Below are 26132 nucleotides of genomic sequence, written 5' to 3' on the forward strand. Positions count from 1 at the left end.
TGAGAGCTTCATCACTTTCTTCCAACAGTTACACGCAGGATCCATATCAGACTTATATCTGTCAGCTAATTGTGAACATACAGTCAGTAGCTGGTTAGCTTAGCTTAGCATTAAGACGAGCTCTCTCCAAAGGGAACACAAGTTCAATAATGAAAATGTTATGACTCGTTGTGGAATCAGTAGAAACTATTACTTAGATCAGTTTTTGTTCAGATGAATCAGTAAAAATGATTCTTACAGTAACACTGAATGTGCGATCATGATCATATGACAAGATCCCCAAAAGTCCTTTGTACTGTTTACTAAAGCACAACATATTTATTTTGCAAAATACAAATTCAGTGTCCAATCCCACAGTATTCAGTGCAGTGAACGAACACTGCGGTTAGAATGTAGCTTTGCATGAAATATGCAAACGTTTCTTGAGTTCATAGACTATAAAAAACGGGTCAAGCTATTTTTATATTCACTGGATGTGCAGCACAAAGACAAATTATTGATGTTAAGAACAAACATTCATGAAAATATTCAGAAAATAATTCAGAAATGAATGGAAATGTTATATATTAAACAACTGTCGCTGGAGATCAGGACTCCACCACAACACAGGCTAAATTTAAACTTGGACTTGTTATAGATGGAAAAAAACCTAAATGAGTAACTTTCTGATTAAAGAATAACCGCCTTTTCTTTTTTTTTCACTCACTTGTTTGTGCACTACCCAGCGGTGCAAACAAAGTGTATGTCTGTTTATTTCACGTCTCACCCTGAAGTGACTGTTAGAAAATAGGAACAAAGTCCGATCCAGCAAATGCTCTGTACGTGTGTGTGTGTGTGTGTGTGTGTGTGTGTGTGTGTGTGTGTGTGTGTGTGTGTGTGTGTGTGTGTGTGTAAAGCGAGGGATCCTTTCAGAGGTGTAGTTTGGGCAGCAGATGGGTCACCAGAGCCCGGCTATTTAATTCAGGAGGGTGAGGTGTGGTGCTGGCAGAGTGGGGAGAGGATTACATGGTCTGGTGGTTCAAATATCAATTTCAATGATCTGCAGCAGTAATATTACTCTTGTGCAATTTTATAAGGGGACAAATGCTAATGTGACGCAAAAGAAAGACGTCAACAGGGCATTTCATTTAGGTTTCCCCGCAGCACAGTTGGAAGTTCCTGCTCCCTATTGATTTCACACCACATATTCTCCTGTTTTCTAACACTCCTTCCTCTTTTCTGGATGGTGACGAACAGTGAGGCCTATCTAACTGCTGAATACTCAGACTGGCCTACAAAGCAGCTTACGGCCTCTTTTAGCACAGCCGAGACAGTAGGGTTTATACTTGATAGGGGATTTCTGCCAGCAGCCAGCCCTCTTTCCCGACCATAATTAGGCCACCCACATTCACAGTCATGCGCCTCAGATGGTGACTCTGTGAGACTTGGGACCTTCCACACGGAGAACATGGAATGATTTATAAAAAAAGAAACCCCAAACTGAAAACTATGGTCTTAATAAATAACCTGAAACATGGATATGTGCTTAAAGAAAACTCATTTTTAATGTTTCATTTCCTGCTGTGTTCTGTTATGGATATTAAGCTATTCCTCACATAATTTAAAACAGCATATGTTGTTTTTAGTACTGGATTAGAAAACAAAGACATGAAGCTATTCTATAATAGTGTTTGTTCTTCAGATATCCTCTACAGTCCTGTTTGGTTTACACATAGTGTGAAGCGATATCTTTACATTGCCCTCATTACTTTGCATGCCGGGAAAATAATCCTCCTTATCCTGATAACATAAACCAAAAGGACTTCGGTTTACATTGCGTGCGGGAAAGTTATGTAATTTTTATGTGTTGCGCCTTGCGTGCAAGAGTACAGGCACGGGGGGCGTGTGCGCCACTAGCGAGGCTCTGATTGGTCTGATCGAGTGACGTCATGCGACAGACCGCGCCACAGGCCAATGAGCGTCCTCGCTTTGTCTCCGCCCCCCCTTGTTGGCCGCAGGGGCGACGTTACAGTGTAGTTTTTTTTTTTTTTTTTTCTCAGGACAAGAAACCGTGCCGTTATGTCCGACGGACTGCGGGTTGTAACAGTTTGTACTGTACGTTAAACCCGCATTTGAAGGCAAATTCATTTCCATCGCTTTCTCATCTTTCAAGCAAAGGACACGTTTAGGGTCGTGTTGTGTTCAAAGTACCCGGAACTTTGAAGTTTTTACCGAAGTTGCAGCGAGAAGAGGAGCCGTCGGTTTCGCCCTGTGGACTCGGTATGTTCCGTTCTTACTCGCTTACGAAGCAGCAAACGATAATATATATATTTTAAAAAGTACTGTCAGAATATGTGCTGGTGTTGGGTCTCTACATGTTTTCATTATTGAAGGTTAAACTAAAGTTAACTTCTAGTCTTTCGTCGACTTGCACAGCCTTTTTTTTTTTTTTTTTTCACTTATCTCCATGTTCTTGGACGTCGTGTTTTTTTTAAATTTTTTTAAACCCTCTGGAGAATGTCTTGCAAACGTGTACATTTACACACACACATTTCCCGTCGACACGTTTTGCAAACTTACCAAAAGAGGTTTCTGTGTATTTATATACAACAATTAACGTTGTGGAGTGAAGCTAATGCTAACAATCGCGTGCTCGCTGAATGGCACTGAGGTTGACCTCCAGTGTCAGAGACTGTTGAATGTACCAGATAATCACTAATTGAGTTTCCATCAACACATCCTGTGCTATTGGTTTTGTACCCAGGTGAACATTTTCACTAGGAGATATAGTCGTGCAATGGGACCATAAACTATTAAATAAATAAAAGGCTTAATGGTGCACATTGCAAATGCATGCATGTGATCTGCAACCAACTTGCCATGTGGCATAGTTGAAAAGTTTAAATGTTTTAATTGTATATAGGCAGTAAATAACAAGTCGACTGTTAAGTAGAGTAGACTTAAGACTTAAGTAGACTGTGCACTCTTATTATAAATATATATTCTGCCCTTGCAGTACAACATCCATAACTGCTCTTCTGCAGAATCACCACCGTCTTATTTAGCAGATTTCGGTGTACATCCCAGCCTGCAGTGTGACTTGTAATGTAATTGTCTTATGCAATGTGTTTCGAATGGCCTCTGCTCTCATCTTACAGATCTGGATAGCAATCCCGAGCCTGCAGCTGCAGGCCATTCTGATGGGAGGCAACACGCCAGGAGAACGGCAAATCATTCAAACGTGACAGGAGCTGTGAAAGAATGAAGACGAGCTAGATAGTGTGGTCTCCAAAGAAATGCAGGAGGTTTTCTTGGAAGTATACGAACGCAGCTATTTGAACTAGCAAATGTTTAGCTGGACTAAAAACACAAGTTCAGAGAAACCCGAAGAGTAACTTTGCTTATCGATTTCTTCAAAGAGTCACCTTGACACAAAGTGATCAATATGAGTGCTGAAGGCTATCAGTACAGAGCGCTTTATGACTACAAGAAGGAGAGGGAGGAGGACATCAACCTGCATGTGGGGGATATACTGCTGGTGAGCAAAGGAGCACTTGTGGCGCTCGGGTACACCGATGGCCTGGAACAGAGGCCGGATGAGATCGGCTGGCTCCCGGGCTTCAACGAAACCACTCAGGAAAAGGGGGACTTCCCTGGGACATACGTCGAGTTCATTGGGAAGAAGAAGATCTCTCCACCCACGCCCAAGCCGAGGCCCCTCAGACCTTTACCTGAAGCTCCAGGTTGCTTCAGGGCGGACTCGGACTCGGAGCAAGGTGAGCTTCACACCACTCAAGAAAACCAAAAAAAAACAATATCATTTGGTTTCAGTTGTTATGAGTCAAGCTGGGGTTTAAAAAAAATACCTTTTTTAAAAGCCAAGATGATTTACTTTTGATTTCACTTTTGCGTGATTGTAGGATACAACACTTGGATGTTCATGTCATCCAGGCAGACGTTAGACTTCCTCAAAATAAAAGCTATAGCTTTAAAATGTTTACATTTCATTGTTCTTCGGTGGCGCCAGTCAAAAAACTACAGGATGTAAACTCCATAAGACCATATTTGAGATGTACATGTATGTATTTCAGCTTTGAGCAGGTAAAGATTACCTGTAACGGGCACTTTTGAGTACAGCTTAACTTTTTTTGGAGTCTTTAGTGAGAAGTCATTTTGCCTGAAGATCAAAATATCATCGTGGAGACAGTGAAGGATGAAGGAAAGAAGCAGCTGTGGCTCCCGGACGTGAAATTCAAACGTTCAAATGGTTAAATATTCATTTCTTCCTGCAAGGTGTCCTCACTTGGTTTCACCCGGAGCTTTTGGACCGTTGTCTACGCTACGACGAACTCGTTGTTTGAATGGGAAACGAAAAACAACTCACAGACTTGGATTCGGCGTGAGAAAGATGCTGATTGTGCAGAACAGTTGCGGTCTCTGGCAACAAGTGTCTCTGCCCTGAGCTGTACAGCTGCACTGGATGTGAACCAGCTCAGTCCCAGAGGACAATGCTGGCGTTCATCCAGGCCATAGTACACCAGAGCATATCGGGCTCCGCCATATGTTAGCGGTGGATATCATCTGTGTTCCTCCGCAAAGGCACATCTTAAGGGAACGGGGCTTCCTTTCACCAGCGTCGAGAAGGATGATTAGATCTCTATATACCGGTGATTAAGGCAAATTGCGCCGAAAGCCTTTGGGGAACAGTTAAGAAAGCTCCATGAAAACTAAAAGAAGAAAAAAGTACCAAGCCACATCCTCAAAACTATCTTGTTTACTTGTATCAGACTTATCGCTGGCCATCAGAATCCTCGGGTCACTTTTTAATATATACATATATGTTCATTAAAATGTTACGACAAAGTTAGCAACATGACATTGGTTTGAAAACAATACTGCTCTTAATACAATGCCTCTCTTTGCCATATCCTTTTACTTCAATTAAACAATATACACTGAAAATGAAACTACTTGACAGTTCGGACATATGGAGGCGAGCACTGTAACCCAATTTTTTAACAAAGACATGAAATCCATCTTTTTTCACTTTGTGCGAGATGGTTAACGAGTCCTAAGTCGAACATTTCCTTTGGGAGTTAGATAGTTAGCTAAAAAAGTGGTTTGCGTGGCATCCAGAACAAATAAAAGTAGTGCCTTGTTGTAGTTTTTTATAGCAAGTAAGATGTATTTAGCATGGTGTGCTCGAGTTCTGCGATTTTTCAAGATGGCTGCGTTAAAAAAAATCCCCCTTTTTTGAAATCTGAATCAATTTAACTGCTCAAAGCCGCAACGTCGAACTGCAAATTAAAAACTTGCATCTTTTTAAAGACACTGCGGCTTGTGCCAATGTGCGCTCAAGGCTTTCTGCTCACCTAAAGAGCAGCTGTAGCTGCCAGGTTTCTAGTTTCTGCCCTTTGTGGTGTGCGATTGTGAAATTCTTTGCAGCGGTTTTTTTTTTTTTTTTTGCAGGGCGAGCGAGGAGCCGTATGAAGGGGGCATGTGTTGAATGGCTGTGTTGTGGTTGAGTGGCAGCGCCGAGCCTGGAGCGAGTGTGAATGTAGCACCGAGAGAAGAAAAGTCTCTGTGTCCTGGGCTGTGGGAGACACACAGAGAGAGAGAGAGAGAGAGAGAGGGAGAGAGAAGGGGCCCCTGGTTGTGGGTAGGGGAGAAAGAGAGAGGAAGAGAGACCCTGTGCTTGCTAAAGGGTCCGTGCAAGGGATAGTGTGCAGAGCTGGGGGCTTGGTAGAGGGGCAGATGCAGGGGGTGGAGGCATTGGGAGGGACTCTGCATGCTCAAGGGGGCTTTGAAGAGGGGCTCCGGGATGAAGGCAGGGCTCTTGTTGCTCCCAGAGTGTTTGTGATTTATTGCCCACTACCAAGGGATCTCACTCCCTTCCTCCTACTCCTTTTTTCCCCCCTTCTTTCTTCCATCTCCCCTCCTCTTTTTTTTTAATGTTTTGATAGTTCCTACAGTCAACTTTGGTACGGGGGTGGGGGGAAGAGGTGGAGAATGGAGGGGCCTCTCCTCGCTGAGCCACGGGGGTTTACATGAGTGCAGCAGATGTGGAGAGAGTGAGGAAGAAGAGGAGGAGAAGAGGAGGAGAAGAGGACTGGGCTGGGAAACTATTCTGCCTCATTCCAGCTCTCAGCCCTTTTTTTTTTTTTTTTTTTTAAACATTAAAGTGTTGCTCCTTTTCTGGGCCTCTCAGTTGAGAGGATATACATGTGTTGGGCCCCGCCAAGAGAAAGGAGCTCGTGAGATTAAAACCCAGAGAGCGAAGCCCGCCTAAAAGCCCCATTATTCTTATTTGATTGCGTACAGAAATCCAGATTTAACACTATATATTTTAAAGCATTTAAAGCAGCTTTGGTTTAATCAAAGTAACAAAGACACAAAGATGGAAGGTGATGCATTTCCTCATATCTTGGTGGCAGTTTCGGTGGTCGTGTCGGGTGTTTTAATCCGCAGAAACGACGTCTCTTCGCGGTTAAAATGTTCTCTGTCTCGTAATTGTTATCTTCCAACAACCAGTCTGCGAGAACATTCTTCAAAATGTTCGAGGTGAAGGTGTGAATAACCAATTGTTGCTCTGCGTGCTCTCACAAGGTTTAGCCCGACGTGCTCGGTCTTGTTGGAGAAAATATTTGATGCCATCAGGCTTCATCTTCATCCGAGTCCAATCACGTTTTTGCAGTTTCACACAGCATTACAGCTCAGTACCAACAAAAAAAAACCCCTCATTTATAAGCTTTCTGTTGAATATGACTGGAGTACATTTAATTCAATTTGCGTGAAGGCAAAATGCTGATTTACCTCATGTTTACTAACTATATGAAACATTTGGTTTGAAGTTGGGACGTTTTGAAAAGGACTTTTGGCGAGGAAGAGAGCAGCCTACACAAAGGAAACAGCCGGGAGAGGATTGCGTCCCAAAGGGTTTAAATGTAGTTTATTTTTATCCATCAACTGCGCTGTTGATTTTCTCTGCTGAGAATGAACTTCTCTTAGATTCGTCATTGCTCAACACGTTTGGTTTGAGATTGGTAAACATACACACTTACGATTTCAGGTTTTTTTTTCACGGTGCATTCAGGGGCACCTCGTAAACGCTTGAGAAACACTGTTTATACAGTGTCCTCCTGCCATCTAGTGGACCCTCTTTTTTGGTTTCTTCTGATGTAATAAATTCATTTTAACGTTGACCACGAAGGCTACGTCATAGTCTAAAGTTGGCGTAGCCGCCGCCGGCGCGGGAAAACATTTTAAAATTCGAGAATCAACCTACGTAAAGTCGAAAAATCCAATCGTGGATTTGGAGAATCGCGACACCGCCCGCCGCCTCGCTCACTACAACGCAAACTGTCGGCATATCGCTGAATCCGTCCAAGTCGGTGGAAGCATGAGCGGTGTTTTTAATAATTATCCTTTATTCGCTGTGATGTTCACTGTGCGGGGGGCTTAAGGCAGCCGGGGCCAGGAATGTGTTGGCGCTTCTTTGGTGGAGCGCTGCGCTCAGACTGCATGGTAGACTGATTTGTAGCTTTGTGATGAATCAGTATTGTGCTAAATGCTGATTGCAGTAACTTGGTGCACAATGCATGTGGACAATAAAAGGTTTGCACGCTGAATGGGACCCCCGGCGGCTGCTGTTTTACACCGACACTGTTCAATGTAGCCGGCGCGAAGCTAATTTAGTTTTTATTTATTAGCGTGTTATAATTGCGAGGTTTTATTTCTGCTGCGGTGAACAATTTCTCTATTTTGTCAAACGTTTCTCGTCGCTTAATATTCGCTCGCTGGGCTGCCGGCATTAGTCGAAGGCGAGGAGAGCGACGGCGAATCCAACATCTGCGGCTGTCGGACTGGAGCAGGATTTAAATATGTTTTTTTTGAGGATTGTTCATCAAATGTCTGTCATGTTTTCAGAAGCTCTGGTTCAACTTGCTGAATATGAGCCGTTGCTTTCTTTCTGCGGTTGTCGCGTAGTGTTTGAAACCTTCAGGTGACGACTCACGCTTCGCTTGTGAGGCTACACTTTGCGACATTGTTGCATTGCTTGTGTTAATAAAATAAAAAGTTGACTAATTGATTCTTCTCTCGACCTGAAATCCCCACAAAAAAATGATATAACAGCCGAATATAGATCTGAATTTAAACGTAAATTACCTCGACTGAACTAGTTTGAACGAGTATCACTTCAGTTTTCCGAAGAATAATGACACCTTCTCAACTGCTGTAATTATCTCTTCTTTTTTAACGTGTTGCTCTTCTGTGATGTGCAAGAAAAGATAAGTAATGTAATTTAGGGCTCAATAAAATCAACGTTGCAATTAGATCTCAGCTCCAAACTGCGCGAGTGCATGAAACCTGGTTTCATTACTTGATCGTGTGTGCAGAGACTGAAGTGGCAAATCTGCTTTACTGGAGTCGGAGCATGTCTGCTAGTAGGATTAAGAGAAGTAAGGGAGGGGGGGGGTTGAGAGAGAGAGGGAAGGAGAGAGAGAGAGAGAGAGAGAGAGAGAGAGAGAGGCGCCACGGTGTTCAATAGACTTAAAAAAAGTGGTGCAATGAGACGAGGTGAGATAAGAGAGAAGCACAAAGTCGAGGGGACCAGAAAAAGGTATTTCAAATATGTCATGTATTTGACAGCGAGAGAGCCGAGATGGACGAGCTCGCGCTCCGGAGGGGCGGCGTTACATAATTCCTTCCTGCAAGATAGATAGCCTCATTATTTTAGACCGGGGGAACTTATTTCTCCTTGTTGGAGAGGTGGGGGGGGGGGTTATATAATGCAGGTAAGAACTATTAGAAATAGAAACGCTCAGAGGGCCTCCTTGTACATCTCTCAATGTGCAGTTCCAGCACATTGCACAACGCGAATTGCAGCTACACATCACACCACGTATCAAGGTGATGCGACGTGCAGATGCTCGCACGTAAACCAGATTCAGATTTTATTTAGCAGCCGATAGAAGTTATTGTTCCCGTCAAAGAGGAGGTTTCTATTCGACACATCTTGAGCCGCTGGCATCAGATTCGCTGTCGTATTTCAAAGGACCTCTTCACTGCAAACGGTGATGTAGTATGGTTAAGTTGCATGTCATGAACAATTACCCAGCTTGGCTGGAGGCATATCTCATTTTAATGGTACGGATTTGCCGGAAAATAGATGGGGGTGGTTTGAGTGGATCTTTGAAGAGGCCTGACCCTATAAATTTAAAGCGATATCCGACTTCAAAAGTTGACTACACTTCATCCCGAAGGGGTCCAGGTCTCGGAGTCCACATGGATCCAGGCTTACAGACAGTATTTCATGCATGGCATGCGTCCTCTCTAAGCAGTAGTTGCTTAGCACACGTGTTGCTATGTGGCCTGATCAGGAAACTGGTTATTTGTGTAGGTGTTCCTCGACGGTCTGCGCTTCACAGGGTTAATTGTCAGGCTGTAGCAACAGTCTCCTCATTGGCTGTTGCTCCGCTGATGCACTGCATCTTCCACCCTGCAGGAGGAGACATTGCCTGAGCTTTTTTTTTCTTCATTTAATGCATTTGTACTTCAGCTCAACGCCTGTATCAGACTTTGACTAAAAGTATAAGCATGTTAAAGCACATTTAAGCTTCAATTGGAATTGACTCCTTTGTTTTTTTGCACGTCCGAGTCACGCTTTGCATCGGCTGCACCCGTTTTCATGAATTCCCTTGAACAGACAGATCCTCTTTTTATATTGCAATATGTAACACACTCTCCTGGGATATTAGTTTTTACCGGTGGGGCTCGGCTAGACCTTTTTTTTTTTTCCAGGCGAGGGGAAACAGTGTAACCTGAAAATGCCGGTTACTTGAGTAGAAGCTCTAAATTTATCCAAAGTGTGCGCTATCTTTAGTGCGTCGGTGGTGCCCCACGCCTGTCCTGCCCACAGTCTGCAGTCTGTTCGGGTTCAGACATACCGTTTCAGCCGGGGAGATTGTCTCCCCCCCCCACCAGACACACACACACACACACCACAGCAGCACCAGTGGCAGCTGCATCCACTGCCTCAACTTGTGGTTGACTAACTGACTACTGCCTTTTGGGACATCATGAGAACGGTCTGCCAAAAAAACGCAGGCGTGTGGAGACGCGTCCGAGGGGCCCCGCCGTCTCCTCCGCTCTCTCTTTCTCCCCGAGTCGCCACAAAATCCAACTTCCAAGTTGAGAAAGTGTCCCGATCAGCTGTTCTAAACAAAGCAAAGGCAACAGTAACGCGTTGAGGTATGAAATGTAGTAACACAAATACAATTAGTGTGTTCGTGGCATTGGTTATACCCACGGGGTGTTGTAATATTCACTTGCAGAAAGTGCATCCATCACACGGACACTTTGCTTCATTGTGTGTGAGTAAGCGGTTGTGTAAGATGTAGTAAAACAGCTGTACCTGTCTGCGCGACGGGCAGCAAAAAGCTACCCGGGTATCGCCATCGTTTGTCATCGTTGCTCAAATTAGCCTCTCAAATGTTTTCCGAGTTATCCGTATATGTATTTCCGTACGTGTTTCCGTGGATATTTTGCTTTCGGCCCAGTCGGGACATGTCTCACCGCTTGATGCCGCGCCAAAACACCTCAAGACATCAACGCTCGGCGGCCTCGAAAACATTTCTGCCATATTTCGTCTGCCACTCGATACAATTCCATCGGTGCCATAACTATCACATCGTTGACAGTACCGCGAAGCGCGTCTATCTTCAGACGCGGCCCGTGTCACTCAGAGGACAACGGCAGGACGAGTAAATAACACAAAAAAAGACGTTGAATCACTTTGAAGGGGCTTCTTGTTCTAGGGATCTTTATCTAGATGCATGCAAGGTGGATGTCTTTTTAAAGGGGTTTACTATTCAACCATTCAAGTTCAACCCGTTTACGTTTATCAGAAATGTTGTCTTCTATGAAACTAGCCTCTCTGGATGTTGCAGGCGATGTGAATATTGTGTGTTAAGAGTCATTTATACTGGGGTTTTACGCAGAGATGCAAGGGCCCTTTTGCGTCGCCCAAAATTTCTGACTGACCGACAAAGCTACGCAAGACTGTAAGTTGGTCTGCAAACCACTTCCTTTCTGAGTCTCGCATTTCCAGGTTTCAAACCATAAACCGCCATTTTTTAAAAGCCATAGCAGAAACACGGACAATGGATCCCGTTGAACGTGTTGCCGCAAATACGAGCATTTATATAACCCGTCTTTGACGGAGTATCAGGACACGCAGATGGCGGTAAATTCCTGGAGGGAACGTCGCACGGGACAGTCGACTCTAAAACGCTCGTTGCGCCGCCTGCTGTTCTGGCGCGTGGAAAAGGCACGGGAACCATAAACCAACAGGAGTCGGTCGATGCGACTGCGTGGCCGGCCGCAGTCATCACAGGAGTGTAGATCGCCCCTTCCTTCAGCGGGGTAAATTTAACTTTTGTGAGTCGAGCTTCTCCGAAAAAAGGTTGGCGGTGGAACGGGCGGCCGTGTTGGATATCTCGTCTGGGAGAAAGGTTACGCTTCCAAGGTGTGCGATGGCAGCACTGCGTGTCTTGATCTCTATTTAGGGAAACTCTGGTGTTCCATCTCAGAGTTCACAGCTTCTGAGAAACGCCCCTCCCCTCCCGCTTTGTGGTTCCTATAATGTCTTCCAGATGACCAGTTGTCCTACATGGAGTTGTGTGTGTGTGTGTGTGTGTGTGTGTGTGTGCTGTGGTTTGTGAGGGACTTTGGTAATCCAGTTTTTCTTCACACGCAACATGCCAGCCTGTGCGCCGCGCTGGCCAAAGAGGATGTGGATTTGGATGAAGCGGTTCATTATTTGCTTGATTGAACACTCTGCGGTGGAAGAGGGTAACTCCTCGGTAATGAGGAGCATGCACGCATCCACTAGATGCCCGATTTTTCTGCAAAAAAAACAAAAAAAACTCAATTTTTTTCGGTAGAAAGAAAGAAAAATATGGTCACTAGAAAGGGTTCCTTTCATAGTTTGTCGAGCATTTTTTGAAACTGCAGCCTCTGTGTCGAACAGGCCAGCCTTTCAGGAAAAGTGCCCTTTCGAAAATACGCCTTTGCAAATCCAAATAAAACCCGTGCCAACCCCTTCATCCTTTCATGTCCACACCTGGGTGCAAACTTCTGAAGAAAAAATTTGGGAAAAACTGAGACCTGGCTTACCTCATATCACCGGGTATTTGCTTATTTCCACCAAACCCTAACTCCAGTGCTCAGCACCTCCTGTCCCTGAATCGGTCTGTTGTAAATATTCACTTTTTTCTTTTCAACTTTTGGAGGCTTGTACCTGCTTCCTTTCGCGACGCTCTGACTCTCTTTGAAGGTCGTGCACCTCATCGGCCTCCGCTGGTTCAGATGAATCTCTGCCGTCGCCGCATTGAATGTCACATTCATCTCAACTTCTGATGACTAGCAGACCATTTTATTCGCGTATGGGCCACATTTACTTTCCTTTTTTTTTTTTGGTGCTTTAATTCCGTTCCCTGAATTATTTCCCCGTCACCACTCGCCTCCAGAAAGAAATAGGCCAAGTGACATTTTTTTTTATCTCAAAGCAGAGAAAGAAATCTTCACAGGTAACACCTTTAGGGTGCGTTGAACGATTGCGTCGTCGTAATGCATCAGACAGAGATTCACCGTCTCGTACTCGTCTTCAGACTCTTCACGTCATCAAAGGTGTGAACTTGTGTTATATTCATAAACAAGCTGCGCTCAAACTTCTCCACTGTCATCACTTTGATGCTTTTCTTTTTAGATTTGTATTTTGTGTGGTAATGAACTGGTATGTTTTAGGTTTTTGGGGGTTATGATGCGCATTTTTCTCGACTGCTAATACTTTTTAAAATATTTTTTATGAAGGCAAGTACACAATTGTGATACATTTAACATTTTTATTTCCCCCCCAGCATTCAAACAGTATCATTCTTTTTGTAAACAAACTCCCTCCCCGACCAACAAAAAAAAAAATATATATATATATAAATAAATACGTAATATATAAATAAAGAAAAAATAACAGATAACCCTCTTGATTGAGGATAAAAAAAAAATCTAAGAAAAACCAACAAAAAAAATTAAATAAATAAATTATAAATAAATACATAATATATAAATAAAGAAAAAAAGAAAAAATAACAGATAACCCTCTTGATTGAGGATAAAAAAAAATCTAAAAAAAAAAAACAAAAAATAAATAAATTATAAATAAATAGATAATATATAAATGAATAAAAAAAGAAAAAATAACAGATAACCCTCTTGATTGAGGATAAAAAAATCTAAGGAAAAATAAATTATAAATAAATTTAAAAAATCAATTACGAATAAGTAAATAGTTATATAAAATCAATGTATTTTGAGAGAAAAAAACAAAAGTATGCATTATACATTTTAAGACATGAAACACAACATCACCCACACACTCCATGAGAAAATACACGATACACATATCGACTTCAACACTGAAACGACGTTGAACGTCTTCATCGTGTGTCAGGAAATAAAAACAAGATGAAGCACCGAGCCACCAGGACTCCTCATATGAAAGCGTTCGTTTGACAATCTGTTGTTTTTACCTCCTCAGGCTTCTGTCTGCTGGACCTGACGGAGCAGTTCTCCCTCCCAGAGACCAGCCCGCCCATGCTGGCCCGACTGTTGGAAGCTATCGAGGGGAAAGGTGAGCTTTCACCGAGCGAACGCTTTTATACGATCCGAAAGAAGGGTTTTTTTTACACTCAATGCATGTCATGATTTGTGTTTTCGCAGGTCTGGATAACCCCACTTTGTATCGAACATTCACTGCCGGTGGTGGACTTGAAATCAGACAGTATTTTGATTGTGGTGAGTCGTTATTTTTCGTAGCGCTCTCCGTGTGTTAGCATGTTCCCTGATCGTTGAGAGGGTGGAAGACGGGTGCTAAAGAAAGAGGAAGTCTCGTACAGAAAAAAAAAAGTGTTGTGGACGAACAGAGATAAATGTGTGAAGTGACTGAAAGAATGTGTTAAAAATAAAGGTTTCTGAAAGCTCTGTTGCAATCATGCATGAGACAGTTTTGCAGAGTTCACGTCTGGAGTTTTAGTTTTCCAATGTGTCTGGTTTTGTGCTTCAGACCCGCCCTCGCCGGACCTGGATCAGGTGGAACTTCCCGTCCTGTGTGACGGTCTGCGCCGGTACCTGCAGGATCTTCCCCAGCCCGTCATCCCCACTGCAATATACGCTCAGATGGTCCACGCTGCGAAAGGTGAGACCGGATGACTCCGGCGCAGGTGCACTGCTCGGTTCCTCTCTGCACGGGGAACCAGAAGAGCTGACGTGCTCCACACTCTGCAAATGCACATTCAGTGCTCAAAACACAAAACCACAAGACATGTTCACTACTGTTTGGCCCTCAAAACTAAACTTTTAAACTGTCACTTTATTAGCATTTCGTAAAACCGTAAAACAAGCAATTACTGTCACTTTTGAGTGAGTATTTTCTTACATATCTGGCTTTCTTTGTTGCACGCACAGGCAAACTTCTCCGACCACATCGCGCTGTTCTGCGTAGCGCTGCATTCTCTCGCTGTCACATGGCCAGAAACAGGATATCTGTGGTTAATAGGAACTAAAACTAAGCCTGAGAGTTTATCTCTAGCATCTCCGAGCAGCCAATCACCTGCCAGTGTACCTTACGCTCATTGTCAACCACACAATCTCTCGGCGGTTTCATAACCCGTGCACATGACGTGCCTTTTTTTTTTCCATCCATCCATATTTAAAAAAAAAAAAGAAACATCTTTCATTTCACGCTCCCCAGACACAATCCGTCCTTTCTCTACGTCTTTGCTGACCCTCTCGGCGTCTCCCATCTGTCTCCAACAGAGGCGGCGAATCCCGAGGAATGTGCCCAGCTACTCCGCCGCATCGGCAGCACCCCGAGCCTGCCGCCCCAATACTGGCTCACCCTCCACTGTCTGCTGAGGCATTTCTCCAGAGTGTGCCAAAACGGCTCCAAGAACCTGCTCAGCGCCAGAGCCCTGGGCGAGATCTTCAGCCCGGTGCTTTTCAAACAACAGGCCACCAGGTGGGTGTCGGCTGCAGACAAGTCGTGCAACGCTGAGACGCTGAGACGCGCAGACGCTTTAAGCACACACATTCAGTCCGGCACACGCACACGCAGCCGGAGCCGGTCCATCGAGCGCTGGCGGGTTTTAGCTGCACACGATTTATATAGGTTGGAGCTTTTCTACTTACCAGCTGTGCTGCGCAATTAAAGTAGCTAAGCCTGAATTACCATCAGATTGAAGCCGGCACGGAGCGGCACAGACTTTCACCTGCGCTGGGAAAAAAAAACAAAACTTTATGTAACTTGTTTTTTTTTTTGTATCCCTTCTCTCTCCCCACAGTTGTGAACCCAGCTTGGATGCTCACATCAAGATCATTGAGGTTCTGGTGATGAGTGAAAATCAGGCCGCTCCAGGTATTTAACAACTCCATCTTCCACAAAAAGTTTGAAATGCTGTCGGTGCAACATTGTTTATGTCATGATATAACGAGCATTACGGTGCTATTTGATATGCAGCGTGTGCGTTAGTGGGGGCAGAGCTTGGTTGTATGTTCTTTAGGGGCTAAAACACTGCAGGACTAAACGCCCTCAGACCTGAACTATTAATAGCTTGAAGGAAGATGTCGAGACTTGCAACTGCTGCAGTTGTAGAGGACCACAGCGGCGGTGACGAGCTCAGCTCTCCTGTATTATGTGTGTGGGTCAGTGGAAAAACATTCACCGATTATCGTTGTTGCAGAAAAGTGCAAAAAGTTTGAACTTGAATAAATATTGCATTCAGTTTTTAAAGTTTGCAAAAAGAGTTTCCATGAAAATCTGTTGCACACAAAGTACTTTTTATTTTATTTTGTACTGCGTGTGCTAATTGCGGTCGCCTGTGAATTTCCATTTCACAAATAAGTGTAGGTGTGAGAACAGAAGATTGATAAAAATCTTCTGAGAAATGCTGGTTTTCTTCTCTTTTTTTTGTGTGTGTGTTCCCGTTTGATGTGAGTAGTCGGTAATAAGTCAGAGCGTGCACAACGTGGGGTTTCATAGCTGGTGCAGCGGTGGTCTGCCATAGATGAAGCTCGTCTGGTGGTTTTTGTGCGAGTGCAGCGCTTTGCGTGGCACAGTTATGTTTTCACAGCGCTAGTTAAAAGCTCGCTCGTTGGCCGGTCCAGGGCTGGCTGTGGCTGTTTAAACATTTTATTACCTGTTAGGTCTATTTATAATGTTCCTGTGCATGGGCCACTCTCAGCTGTCAGTAATTTGCACCTGCGGGAGCCCTTTGGCGCTCGGATGGATGGATGGATTGAAGGGCGGCCAGGCGGGCGGGCGGGACACAAACCCTGAAACACTTTTTTTTAGTCCTTTTTTACACACACACACACACACACATTTACACAAACACAGGACCCAGTCAAACATACGACAAAGTTCAAGTGCGCCGCGCTGGTTTCAGTCACCTGTCTTCTACAGATAACAACTGGGTCACAAGAAGAGAGGGGAAGAATAGCCTACTTTGTCAGTACACATGTACATGTGGTGCGTGCGTGTGTGTGCATGTGTGTGTCTGTGTGTGTGTGCGCGAGTGTCTGCGTGCCTCCTCCCAGTTACTGCGTGCCTATTTTAAGTAAGCGACAAAAGGCCCACTTAGATTTGGTTGGCTGGAAAGTCGGTCTGCTCCACAGAGCGCTGCTTGTTAAGTGAGGGCTGCTTCTAGTTTCTAAGGCCACTCCCCCCCCACCTCACCTCCACCCCACCTCTTCTCCCCCCTCCTCCCACTCCTCCCCCCTCCCCCCTGCGCCTGGATCTCCACATGTCCTCCCTGCCTCAAAGTGCCCAGCTCAGCAAATATTTGAAACTTTGCAAGTTAATCATAAGACTGAACTCCCCCTGCCTCCTCCTTTACAAACAGAGCGAGCGAGCAAGAGAGGGAGGGAGTGACCAACCAGAGAGAGAGAGAGAGAGAGAGAGAGAGAGAGAGAGAGAGAGAGAGAGAGAGAGAGAGAGAGAGAGAGAGAGAGAGGGAGAGAGAGAGAGAGAGAGAGATAGCTGGCACGAGTGGCTGCTTTCAGAACAGGCAGCACTGACACCGAGGCAGCTACCGCTAATCATTAACTACCTGCCTCTATGTGAGAGAGAGAGAGAGAGAGAGAGAGAGAGAGAGAGAGAGAGAGAGAGAGAGAGAGAGAGAGAGAGAGAGAGAGAGAGAGAGAGAGAGAGAGAGAGAGAGGCAGACCTTTACCACGCTCACAGCAGGAACTCACTCAGTCAGCTAGACAAGTCGCATGTTGCACCTGCCTCACGCCGAGCGGATTACCTGGATTTCTTTAAGAAGCTCGTAAAAGCTGTTCCCTTTTTTTTTTGTGCTGAATTTTAAAAAAAAAATAAACAAGTCGTCTATCAACTATGAAATGGAGCTTTACTGGAGGACTTGAGAGTAACTCTGTTGGATTTAATTCACCATTTGGGAATAAAAGAGAAGACACAAAGAAGAGATTGTTGAGTCCACAAACCATGCACAGCCTGCAACGTAAGTTTGATGTTCTGCATCTTTTTTTTAAATTCTCGTACAAAAAAGCAGAGCAGTGTGTTACTACTGCGTCTGTCTTCTGCTTGAAGAATAAAGACACAAATACTAGAGCTCACAGAAAGACCAGAACAAGAATAATAGGTTTTTTGTTTCCTTAAAGCCTGCAGTCATAGATGCCAGCGAACAGTTTGAACCTCGGGGCTGCTGGATATGTTCTAGTCTCGCAGACTGCACATAAAACTGTGCTTCGCTCTGAGGCAAGTTTTAAGGGTTCAATAAAGATTTCCAGTTCGGACTTAATATTCCAACAGGAATGTGCGTCCACACAGCGGAGAAGGGCAAGTTTATTTTAACCCGACAGATAAATATGCGGGAGTTTTCCTACAGTTCCTAAAGCAAAGCGGTATTTAGGTCACAGACTTTGTCATTGAAACCTTGTTTTTAAACACACTGATTAGTTAATCTGCAGAGTTGTGTTACTTCTTAAATTGACCACGTCAAGGCCCGTCAACTGCGAAACCTCGCAGGCCCGGCGTCCCGCTCGATTCCTTCTCCTTTAGCGAGAACCAAAGGTCCTGTTTAAGTTTCGCTCAGGAAATCAAGAGCGTTATCTCCAGCCACGTTGGAGTGTCACGCTGCGGGATTACAGGCGTATTTCGGAGCTCTGGGTGCCGCTGACCGGACCAGGCATTATAATTTAGCTGCGTACGTGCTGCTGCAGCAGAGCTCGCTTTGTCTGAGTGCCAGCAGTGGGCCGGACTAAACCTCCGCACGACACACGCCGGGAGGAGGGGCCGAGCAACCTGCAGGGGAGAGAGAGCAGCCAAGCTGCACAGAGAGCGAGAGGATGACAGAGGAAAAGCATGGAAACAAGCTGCCGGTCCTTCTCCTCCTCCTCTGCTCGTGGAGATAGGCTGCACAGATGCCTGTGTGTTTTAAAGATGGATGCTTACTAGGACCCGACGTCGGATGAGAGTAATGATTTTGTTTCGCCGTGACGCTGCGGTGTTGTTAAAGGATTGAAGCAGAGGGGTAAAAACGCCAGTGGACTTTCAGAATGACCTCATCACTCTTAGGAAATGAAAGATGCAGGAGCGGCTGGTGACAAACCCCCCCGTGTGATTGGCTGTGGTGAGTGATGTAACACGTTACCGAGCAGGCTGCCCGTAATGGATTTTCAAGTGGGTGGTTGTGTATGGGAACTTTTTTTGTAGCTGTTGTGCCTCTGCACAGATATTTTGCAGTTAATCAAAATATGCGAGCGGTGCGTCTGCAGACTGGTTTGTCCACATGTGTGCGGGTTAAGAATCACACGTTTTCTTGTGTCACCTGAAGAGGAAATGCAATGAGATTAGAGAGCAAAGGCGCTCCGAGAAGTGCAGTGGAAACGACGCGCTTGCGGTCGAGAAGCATTTTTTTTGCACAGATTGGAAAGCTTCGTGCTTTCTGTCTCAGTGAGCCGAGTCCTGTGAGGTCCATTGTGGCAGAAAGGCTGGTTATGCAGAGGGGAGTGAACAAAGGCAGTGCAGATTTGTGGGTTAAAAATAGCCCCCCGCTACCTTTGCTCTGCTACAGCTAGCGTCACCGTTAAACCGCCGGCTTGTGATCAGCCCACTGCAGAATCAGGACGGCTATTTTAGATCGCGGTCATAAAATATTCCATCACTTGATTATCACATGAAATCTCTCAGCGCTGCCTTAAAGCTTCTTTAAGGGGAAGGAGCTCTAACAGTACTCAGTTGATGTTAATTATCTAACAACATTTGGTTATTTATCATTTAAAAAACGGGCTATTTCCATTGGGTTTCATGGTTGCTTCGCTACTTCCATCCATTATTATTCCGTATTCAAGGCGGGCGCCATCAAATCTATACATCCTGCCACGCAGAAATCTCCTTTTTCCTGAATGAAATTCATTCTCCCTGACTCATGCTTCATCTCCCCTCCCACCAGCTCGCTGTTGCCGCCTCTCCGCCGGAGAGGGGCGGCAATTTTTCATCCCCCATTTAATCAATGGGCAGGAAAAAAAAAAGAGAAAGAGACATAGAGAGAGAGAGAGAGAGAGAGAGAGAGAGAGAGCGCCACAGAGCGTGTGCTCTGTTCCCGGCACCTGCCGAACGCTGTTTTTTAATCCAATGTAGTGGAAAAAGATGAGCAAACGAATGAAGATCAAGAGCCCCGATGACGGCGTCGCAGCGAGCGCCAGAAAATCAATCGCTGCATTCAAGTCAAGAAGCCGCTTAATGTGAACATGCAAAACGCCAACCCGCTGCCTTTTTTTTTTTTTTAAACATTTACATTCTGTATTCGCTCCTCTTTCCCCCTCACAGCTCTACCTCCAAAGCCTCCCAAGCCCACACCTGTGACCAACAACGGTATGAACAACAACATGGCGCTGCAGGACGCCGAATGGTACTGGGGAGACATCTCGAGGGAGGAGGTCAACGAGAAGCTGAGGGACACCGCGGACGGCACCTTCTTGGTGCGAGACGCCTCGACGAAGATGCACGGCGACTACACTCTGACTCTGAGGTGCGTTCTCACATCCCGTCCCCTTATCAACCACGTGTTATGTATTCATGAGCGGTAGATTAACAGGATGCGTGCGTGCGTGTGTGTGTGTCGTCTACAGGAAAGGAGGAAACAACAAGCTCATTAAGATATTCCATCGGGATGGGAAGTACGGCTTCTCAGACCCGCTGACCTTCAGCTCCGTTGTCGAGCTCATCAACCACTATCGCAACGAGTCCCTGGCTCAGTACAACCCCAAGCTGGACGTCAAGCTGCTGTACCCGGTCTCCAAACACCAGCAGGTGAGACGCCGGCTCGTCATAAGCCTCGACTAGCGAAGGCGAGCGTCGCTTTTGAGCTATTTTCACTGCAACCTCTTTGTCTGGTTGTCTCAGGACCAGGTGGTGAAAGAAGACAACATAGAAGCAGTGGGGAGGAAGCTCTGCGAGTACCACCAGCAGTACCAGGAGAAGAACAAGGAGTACGACCGCCTGTATGAAGAGTACACCAGAACGTCACAGGTGAGTAGCGTCCAGACGTCAAACTACGGGTCGAGATCGTCCCCCCCCGCCGTATTCTCTCGCGACACACACACACGCTCACGCTGCGCCTCTGCTTCCAGGAAATCCAAATGAAACGGACGGCCATCGAGGCGTTCAACGAAACCATAAAGATATTCGAGGAGCAATGCCAAACACAAGAGCGGTACAGCAAGGAGTACATCGAGAAGTTCAGGAGAGAGGGCAACGACAAGGAGATCCAGAGGTGAGAACACACCGCACAACAAGCCGCGTGAGCGTTAGAGTCGAATTGTGTATTTAAAATAACGTCGTTGTCGCTTCCAGGATTATGGGCAACTACGAGAAGTTGAAGTCGAGGATCAGCGAGATCGTCGACAGCAAGCGCAGACTGGAGGAAGATCTGAAGAAGCAGGCGGCGGACTACAGAGAGATCGACAAGAGGATGAACAGCATCAAGCCCGACCTCATCCAGGTCCGCAAGACCAGAGACCAGTACCTCATGTGAGTACCGCTGCTGGAAACTTTCCGCTCCCTCTGCAAGAGGAAGTCCAACTGGATCTGGTTCATCTAACGCTTCCTCTCCTCCTGCAGGTGGTTGACCCAGAAGGGCGTCCGACAGAAGAAGCTCAACGAGTGGCTGGGCATCAAGAACGAGAACACAGAAGAGTGAGTGCCTGTTTTTTTAAATTTAACCCGAACGAGCTGAAGCCGTTGACTCCCTCGCAGCAGCTGACGCGCTTTCTGTTTCGCTTCCAGTCAATATTCGATGGTGGACGACGACGAAGACCTTCCTCATCACGACGAGCGGGCCTGGAAACTGGGCAACATCAACCGGCTACAGGCGGAGGCTCTCCTCCAGGGCAAGAGAGACGGAACATTCCTGGTCCGAGACAGCAGCAAAGCGGGATGCTACGCCTGCAGCGTTGTGTACGTATTGTTTAGCGAGAGAATCACAGTGCAAAATGCTAAATTTTAGTGCAAAATGCACGGACATTTTATACCAAATAGATTTGTCTTACACGAGCTATGGACTTGTGTGAGGCTGCCGTCGCCTCGGAGCTTCTTCACACTGCAAAACAGTGTTCAGCGTGATGTACACCTGGCCATTGTTTTTTCAGATAAATTGCTGCAAGATGTTTCAAAAATAGCGCGTGGGTTTGTGGTTCTCTATAAAGAAGCGAGCGGTCGGAAAAAGATTTTTTTATTGCCTGCACCCGCCGAACACTTTGTGACCGTTTTTTTTTGTTTGTTCTCTCTCTCTCTCTCTCTCTCGCTCTCTCTCTGCAGCGTGGAAGGCGAGGTGAAGCACTGCGTCATCAATAAGACCCCCTCAGGTTTCGGCTTCGCCGAGCCGTACAACCTGTACAGCTCCTTGAAAGAACTCGTACTTCACTACCAGCACACGTCTTTGGTCCAGCACAATGACTCTCTGAATGTGACGCTAGCGTACCCGGTGTACACCCAGCAGCGGCGGTGAGGGAGGGGGAGGGGGTCCACCGGCTCGTTTTTTCCACACGGACACAAAGAAAAAGGCCTCGACGATGAGTTGGAGATACGCGTCCTCGGACTCCATGATTGATAACACACACACACACACACACACAGAAAAGGAGGGCTCTGTTTGCTTGACTCAGACTTGAAATCGGAGGAAAAAAAAGACGCAATAAAGCCTGAAGCGTTTCAGTGACTTTGCCCGACAGCGAAGCCCGAGGCGAGTCTGAATGTAAGATTTTATTTCTCTCGAGCAGAGGAAACCGGCGGTGGGAAAAAAAAAACAAACTGCTGAACTCTGCCGCCGCCGTCGAACGCCGTGGAGGAACGTTTGAGGCCTTTTCCTAAACGGTGCTTGTTCCTTTTTTAAAGCTTTACCAGCCGGGAATGTCTGAAAATCTCAACAGATAAAAAAAAACAAAAACTCTTCAAATGGATCTGTACTCACCGGCCACACCGCTGTTTATTCCCCACACTTTGTTTTTGATTTTTGATTTTCCCCCTCCCCCATCTTTGTGCGTCTGTGTTTCTGCACAAGTGTTTGTGTGTGTGTGTGTGTGTGTGTGTGCGTGCGCGAATGTGTGTGTGTGATTGTCCATGTGACCAAAACCCATAGAATCAGGTAAATGTGTGTTGTCGGGGGGGCTGCGTAACACATTTGCTTGTGTTAACTGTTCAGTAGCAGACCATGGATCAGCTGATAAATGTAGCAAAATGGCACTTTTTAAACAAAGTTTTAATTTTTTTTTTGTTTTTTTGTCGTTGAAAAAGACTCGTATGGACTTTTGTGAGAAGAGCAGAGGAGACGAGACTTCCGCATCCTGCCTTCATACTGTCGAGCGTTACAGTGCAGACGTGATCTTTACTGTGGGGCGGGTGAAACTATGAATGGACTTTAACTATTTCATGTACATATGTGAAAATGTGCAAAAACGTCATGAATCTAAAAGTGCACCATACCAAAAAGGATCCGTTCCTGTTTTAGTTGTCTTTCTGATCTGCTATGCAATTCTTTCTCCATTATTTCTTCAGAATTGTGTTTTCATTCTGTCGCAAAACCCACAATATAAGCTTTGTTTTATCGCTTGAAAAGGCATCTTTTCCTCTGCAAATATCCCCCAAAAAGATATTTTGAGTCAAAATGCCAAGAGACCGTAAAAAGAAATAATAATAATAAAAAAAAAACTGCTTATGATTTTTTTTTATTTTTTTTTTTAAAGATGATAATAATAGCAACATACACTTTATTATAGATGACTTTAACAACTGGTATAAAGATGGAAAAGATGAGTATTTTATTTTTATTCTTTCGGGGCTTTAAACTAATGTTCTCAGGCCGAGCCTTCTGGGTGTTTGAGCTGCTTCAGACACAAACACTTTTTCTTACATGCAGTTCTTTGTGGAGACGGACACAGAAAGCACTCAGAGGACGAGATAACCATCACGACAGGTATAGATTTATTTTGTTATAAAATATATATATGTTCCCACAACGAGGATATATATCAAAGCAGACCGGATATTGTTATTAAAACGCATACATTGTCCACTTAGTATTTTTCTGTATCAGAAAATCACTGTGTTTACATAAGTGGATCGGCTCATTTCAGATAGTCTTTAATTTCATATTTTCAACGAGGACAACGTGCGCCAGACGAGGAAGATCTAAACCACAAGCTCTCGACTTTCACTTTCTTTCCCCCTAACGTCCTTTTATCTTTTTATTCTCGCTTTGAGCGGTACGGTACGCATCTAATAATTAATCCAACGGTATTTTAAATGAAGCCACGCATCATTAACCCAAACTTAAATCACTCAAATGACAGCGTCTGCCATTAGTAATAATATATATATATTTTGCGATCATAGATCAGTCAAAAAAAACCACATTATTTTAGATTTTAAACTTACTCCCGCCCTAAAAATGTAATCGTGCTCGGCACAGCTGTCGAAGTTAAACTGTTTTGAATATATCTTTGTGTAACAAATTTAGTTGTAAAAAGAAAAAAGGCAAAAAAAAAAAGAAGTCATTTTCAAATTTGACTCTTCGCGGCTAAAAAGGAAACGAGCCGACGGCAAAGCGTGCGACTTCCTGTCGACGCCTCGCTGGACGTGAAGAGATCCGTCAGCATAGAAACATTTGACCATCTTTAGCTTTAGTGCATATTATTCCCCTCAAGCTTAAAACGAGCTACTAAAATGTTTTTATGTAGATGTATTTGACGAGGTTCCTCATCCGGCGTCGGTTCCCTCAAAGCCGCCGTCGCGGATGCTCGATCTGTCACTTATATAACATTTATTTTACTAGAAGACTTTATTTACCGCCCCAACAACTTTTTATTCTTATTGTCAAAACATATTTTCTTTTCTTTCTAGTTCTCGGACGACATGCACCATTATTTACTTTGGCCCAAGTCTGGGTTGTATGGTTATTTTAGGTCTCTCTCTCTTTCTCTCTCTCTCGCTTTCTCTTTCTTTCTTTTTTTATTTGAAGCTCATCTTTTTGTGGGTGTCCCAGACATAATGATTAGATTGAGATTTACCAGTGTTCCCCAAGTTATGCTTCAAATCTGTATTGGGCTTTGTTAAAAAGGAAATAAAACACTTCTTTTTAAGAAACCGGTCTTGTTTATGTCTAATTATTTGAAGTTCCTGCAACTATGAATGCTTTTTTTACTCGACATGCTGTTCTAGGACTCTTTTTTTATGACATACTATACAATGACGTCTACGTCAAAGTATTATACTTTTACCTTTTTTTTACTTTGGAAAGGATATACGTGTATTATACTTTGACTTTACCACTTTTTACTATGTATTTTTACATTTTTTACCACATACTACTTCATGACGAGCTATTACTTTTTCTAACATGCCATACTGTGACTTCTGTCAACATGCTATACTATGACTTTTATTACTTTTTATAACTTTTTTTACTTATACTATGACTTTTATTACTTTTTATTACTTTTATTTTACTTATACTATGACTGTTAATACTTTTTATGACTTTTTGTTTTACTTATACTATGACTTTTATTACTTTTTATTACTTTTATTTTACTTATACTATGACTTTTATTACTTTTTATTACTTTTATTTTACTTATACTATGACTGTTAATACTTTTTATGACTTTTTGTTTTACTTATACTATGACTTTTATTATTTTTTATGACTTTTCTTTAACTTATACGATGACTTTTATTACTTTTTATAACTTCTTTCAACATATACTATGACTTTTATTACTTTTGGACTTTTTTTTTACTTATACTATGACTTGTATTACTTTTTATGACTTTTTTTTTTACTTATACTATGACTTTTATTACTTTTTATGACTTTTTTTTTTTCTTATACCATGACTTTTATTACTTTTTATGACTTTTTTTTTTCTTATACCATGACTTTTATTACTTTTTATGACTTTTTTTTAACTTATACTATGACTTATATTACTTTTTATGACTTTTTTTTTACTTATACTATGACTTATATTACTTAGTATGACTTTTTTTTTCTTATACCATGACTTTTATTACTTTTCATGACTTTTTTTTTACTTCTACTATGACTTTTATTACTTTTTATGACTTATTTTAACCTATACTATGACTTTTATTACTATTTGACTTATTTTAACCTATACTATGACTTTTATTACTATTTATGACTTATTTTAACCTATACTATGACTTTTATTACTATTTATGACTTATTTTAACCTATACTATGACGTTTTACAACATACATTGTAATGACTGACTTCTTTCAACATGCTCTAGTATGACTTATGACTTATGACTTTTTACAGCATCCTACACTATGACCTCCTTCAACATGCTACACTATTCCATTCCAGTATGAAGACAACATACTCGACTGTGACTTCTTTCAACCTAAACTCTGACTTGCATTATTACTTTTTACAACATACCAAACTGTGGTTTCTTTAAACAAGCTGTGACTTTTTCTTTTGCACAAACTAACAAACGCCTGAAAAGTGAAACCAAAACTTTTATTTGCCTCCGTTCTTTCGGGAGGCGA

At 43.8% G+C, this 26132-nt stretch overlaps 1 protein-coding gene across 3 annotated transcripts; it reads left to right on the forward strand.

Annotated features, from left to right (window-relative positions):
• Nucleotides 1-2049: 2049 nt before the first annotated feature.
• On the forward strand, nt 2050-24692 carry pik3r1 (phosphoinositide-3-kinase, regulatory subunit 1 (alpha)). 3 transcript variants are annotated; one of them, XM_068574858.1, is made up of 15 exons: nt 2050-2259; nt 3138-3755; nt 13577-13669; nt 13759-13833; nt 14102-14233; nt 14854-15055; nt 15378-15451; nt 19886-20087; nt 20188-20368; nt 20462-20587; nt 20689-20831; nt 20912-21088; nt 21179-21253; nt 21344-21514; nt 21875-24692. In XM_068574858.1, the coding sequence occupies exons 2-15, from the start codon at nt 3425-3427 to the stop codon at nt 22062-22064; spliced, it is 2172 nt and encodes a 723-aa protein (XP_068430959.1). In that variant the 5' UTR covers nt 2050-2259; nt 3138-3424; the 3' UTR covers nt 22065-24692. The 3 variants fall into 3 exon arrangements, with proteins under 3 accessions (XP_068430959.1, XP_068430960.1, XP_068430961.1); XM_068574859.1 differs by lacking the exons at nt 2050-2259; nt 3138-3755; nt 13577-13669; ... (2 more) ...; nt 14854-15055; nt 15378-15451 and adding an exon at nt 17073-17555; XM_068574860.1 differs by lacking the exons at nt 2050-2259; nt 3138-3755; nt 13577-13669; ... (2 more) ...; nt 14854-15055; nt 15378-15451 and adding an exon at nt 18390-18686.
• The last annotated feature ends 1440 nt before the right edge of the window (nt 24693-26132 follow it).

Source organism: Clinocottus analis, unplaced genomic scaffold, assembly GCF_023055335.1.
Source record: "Clinocottus analis isolate CAN_PGR_092001 unplaced genomic scaffold, fCliAna1.0.p SCAF_13, whole genome shotgun sequence".
Lineage (NCBI taxonomy): Eukaryota > Metazoa > Chordata > Actinopteri > Perciformes > Cottidae > Clinocottus > Clinocottus analis.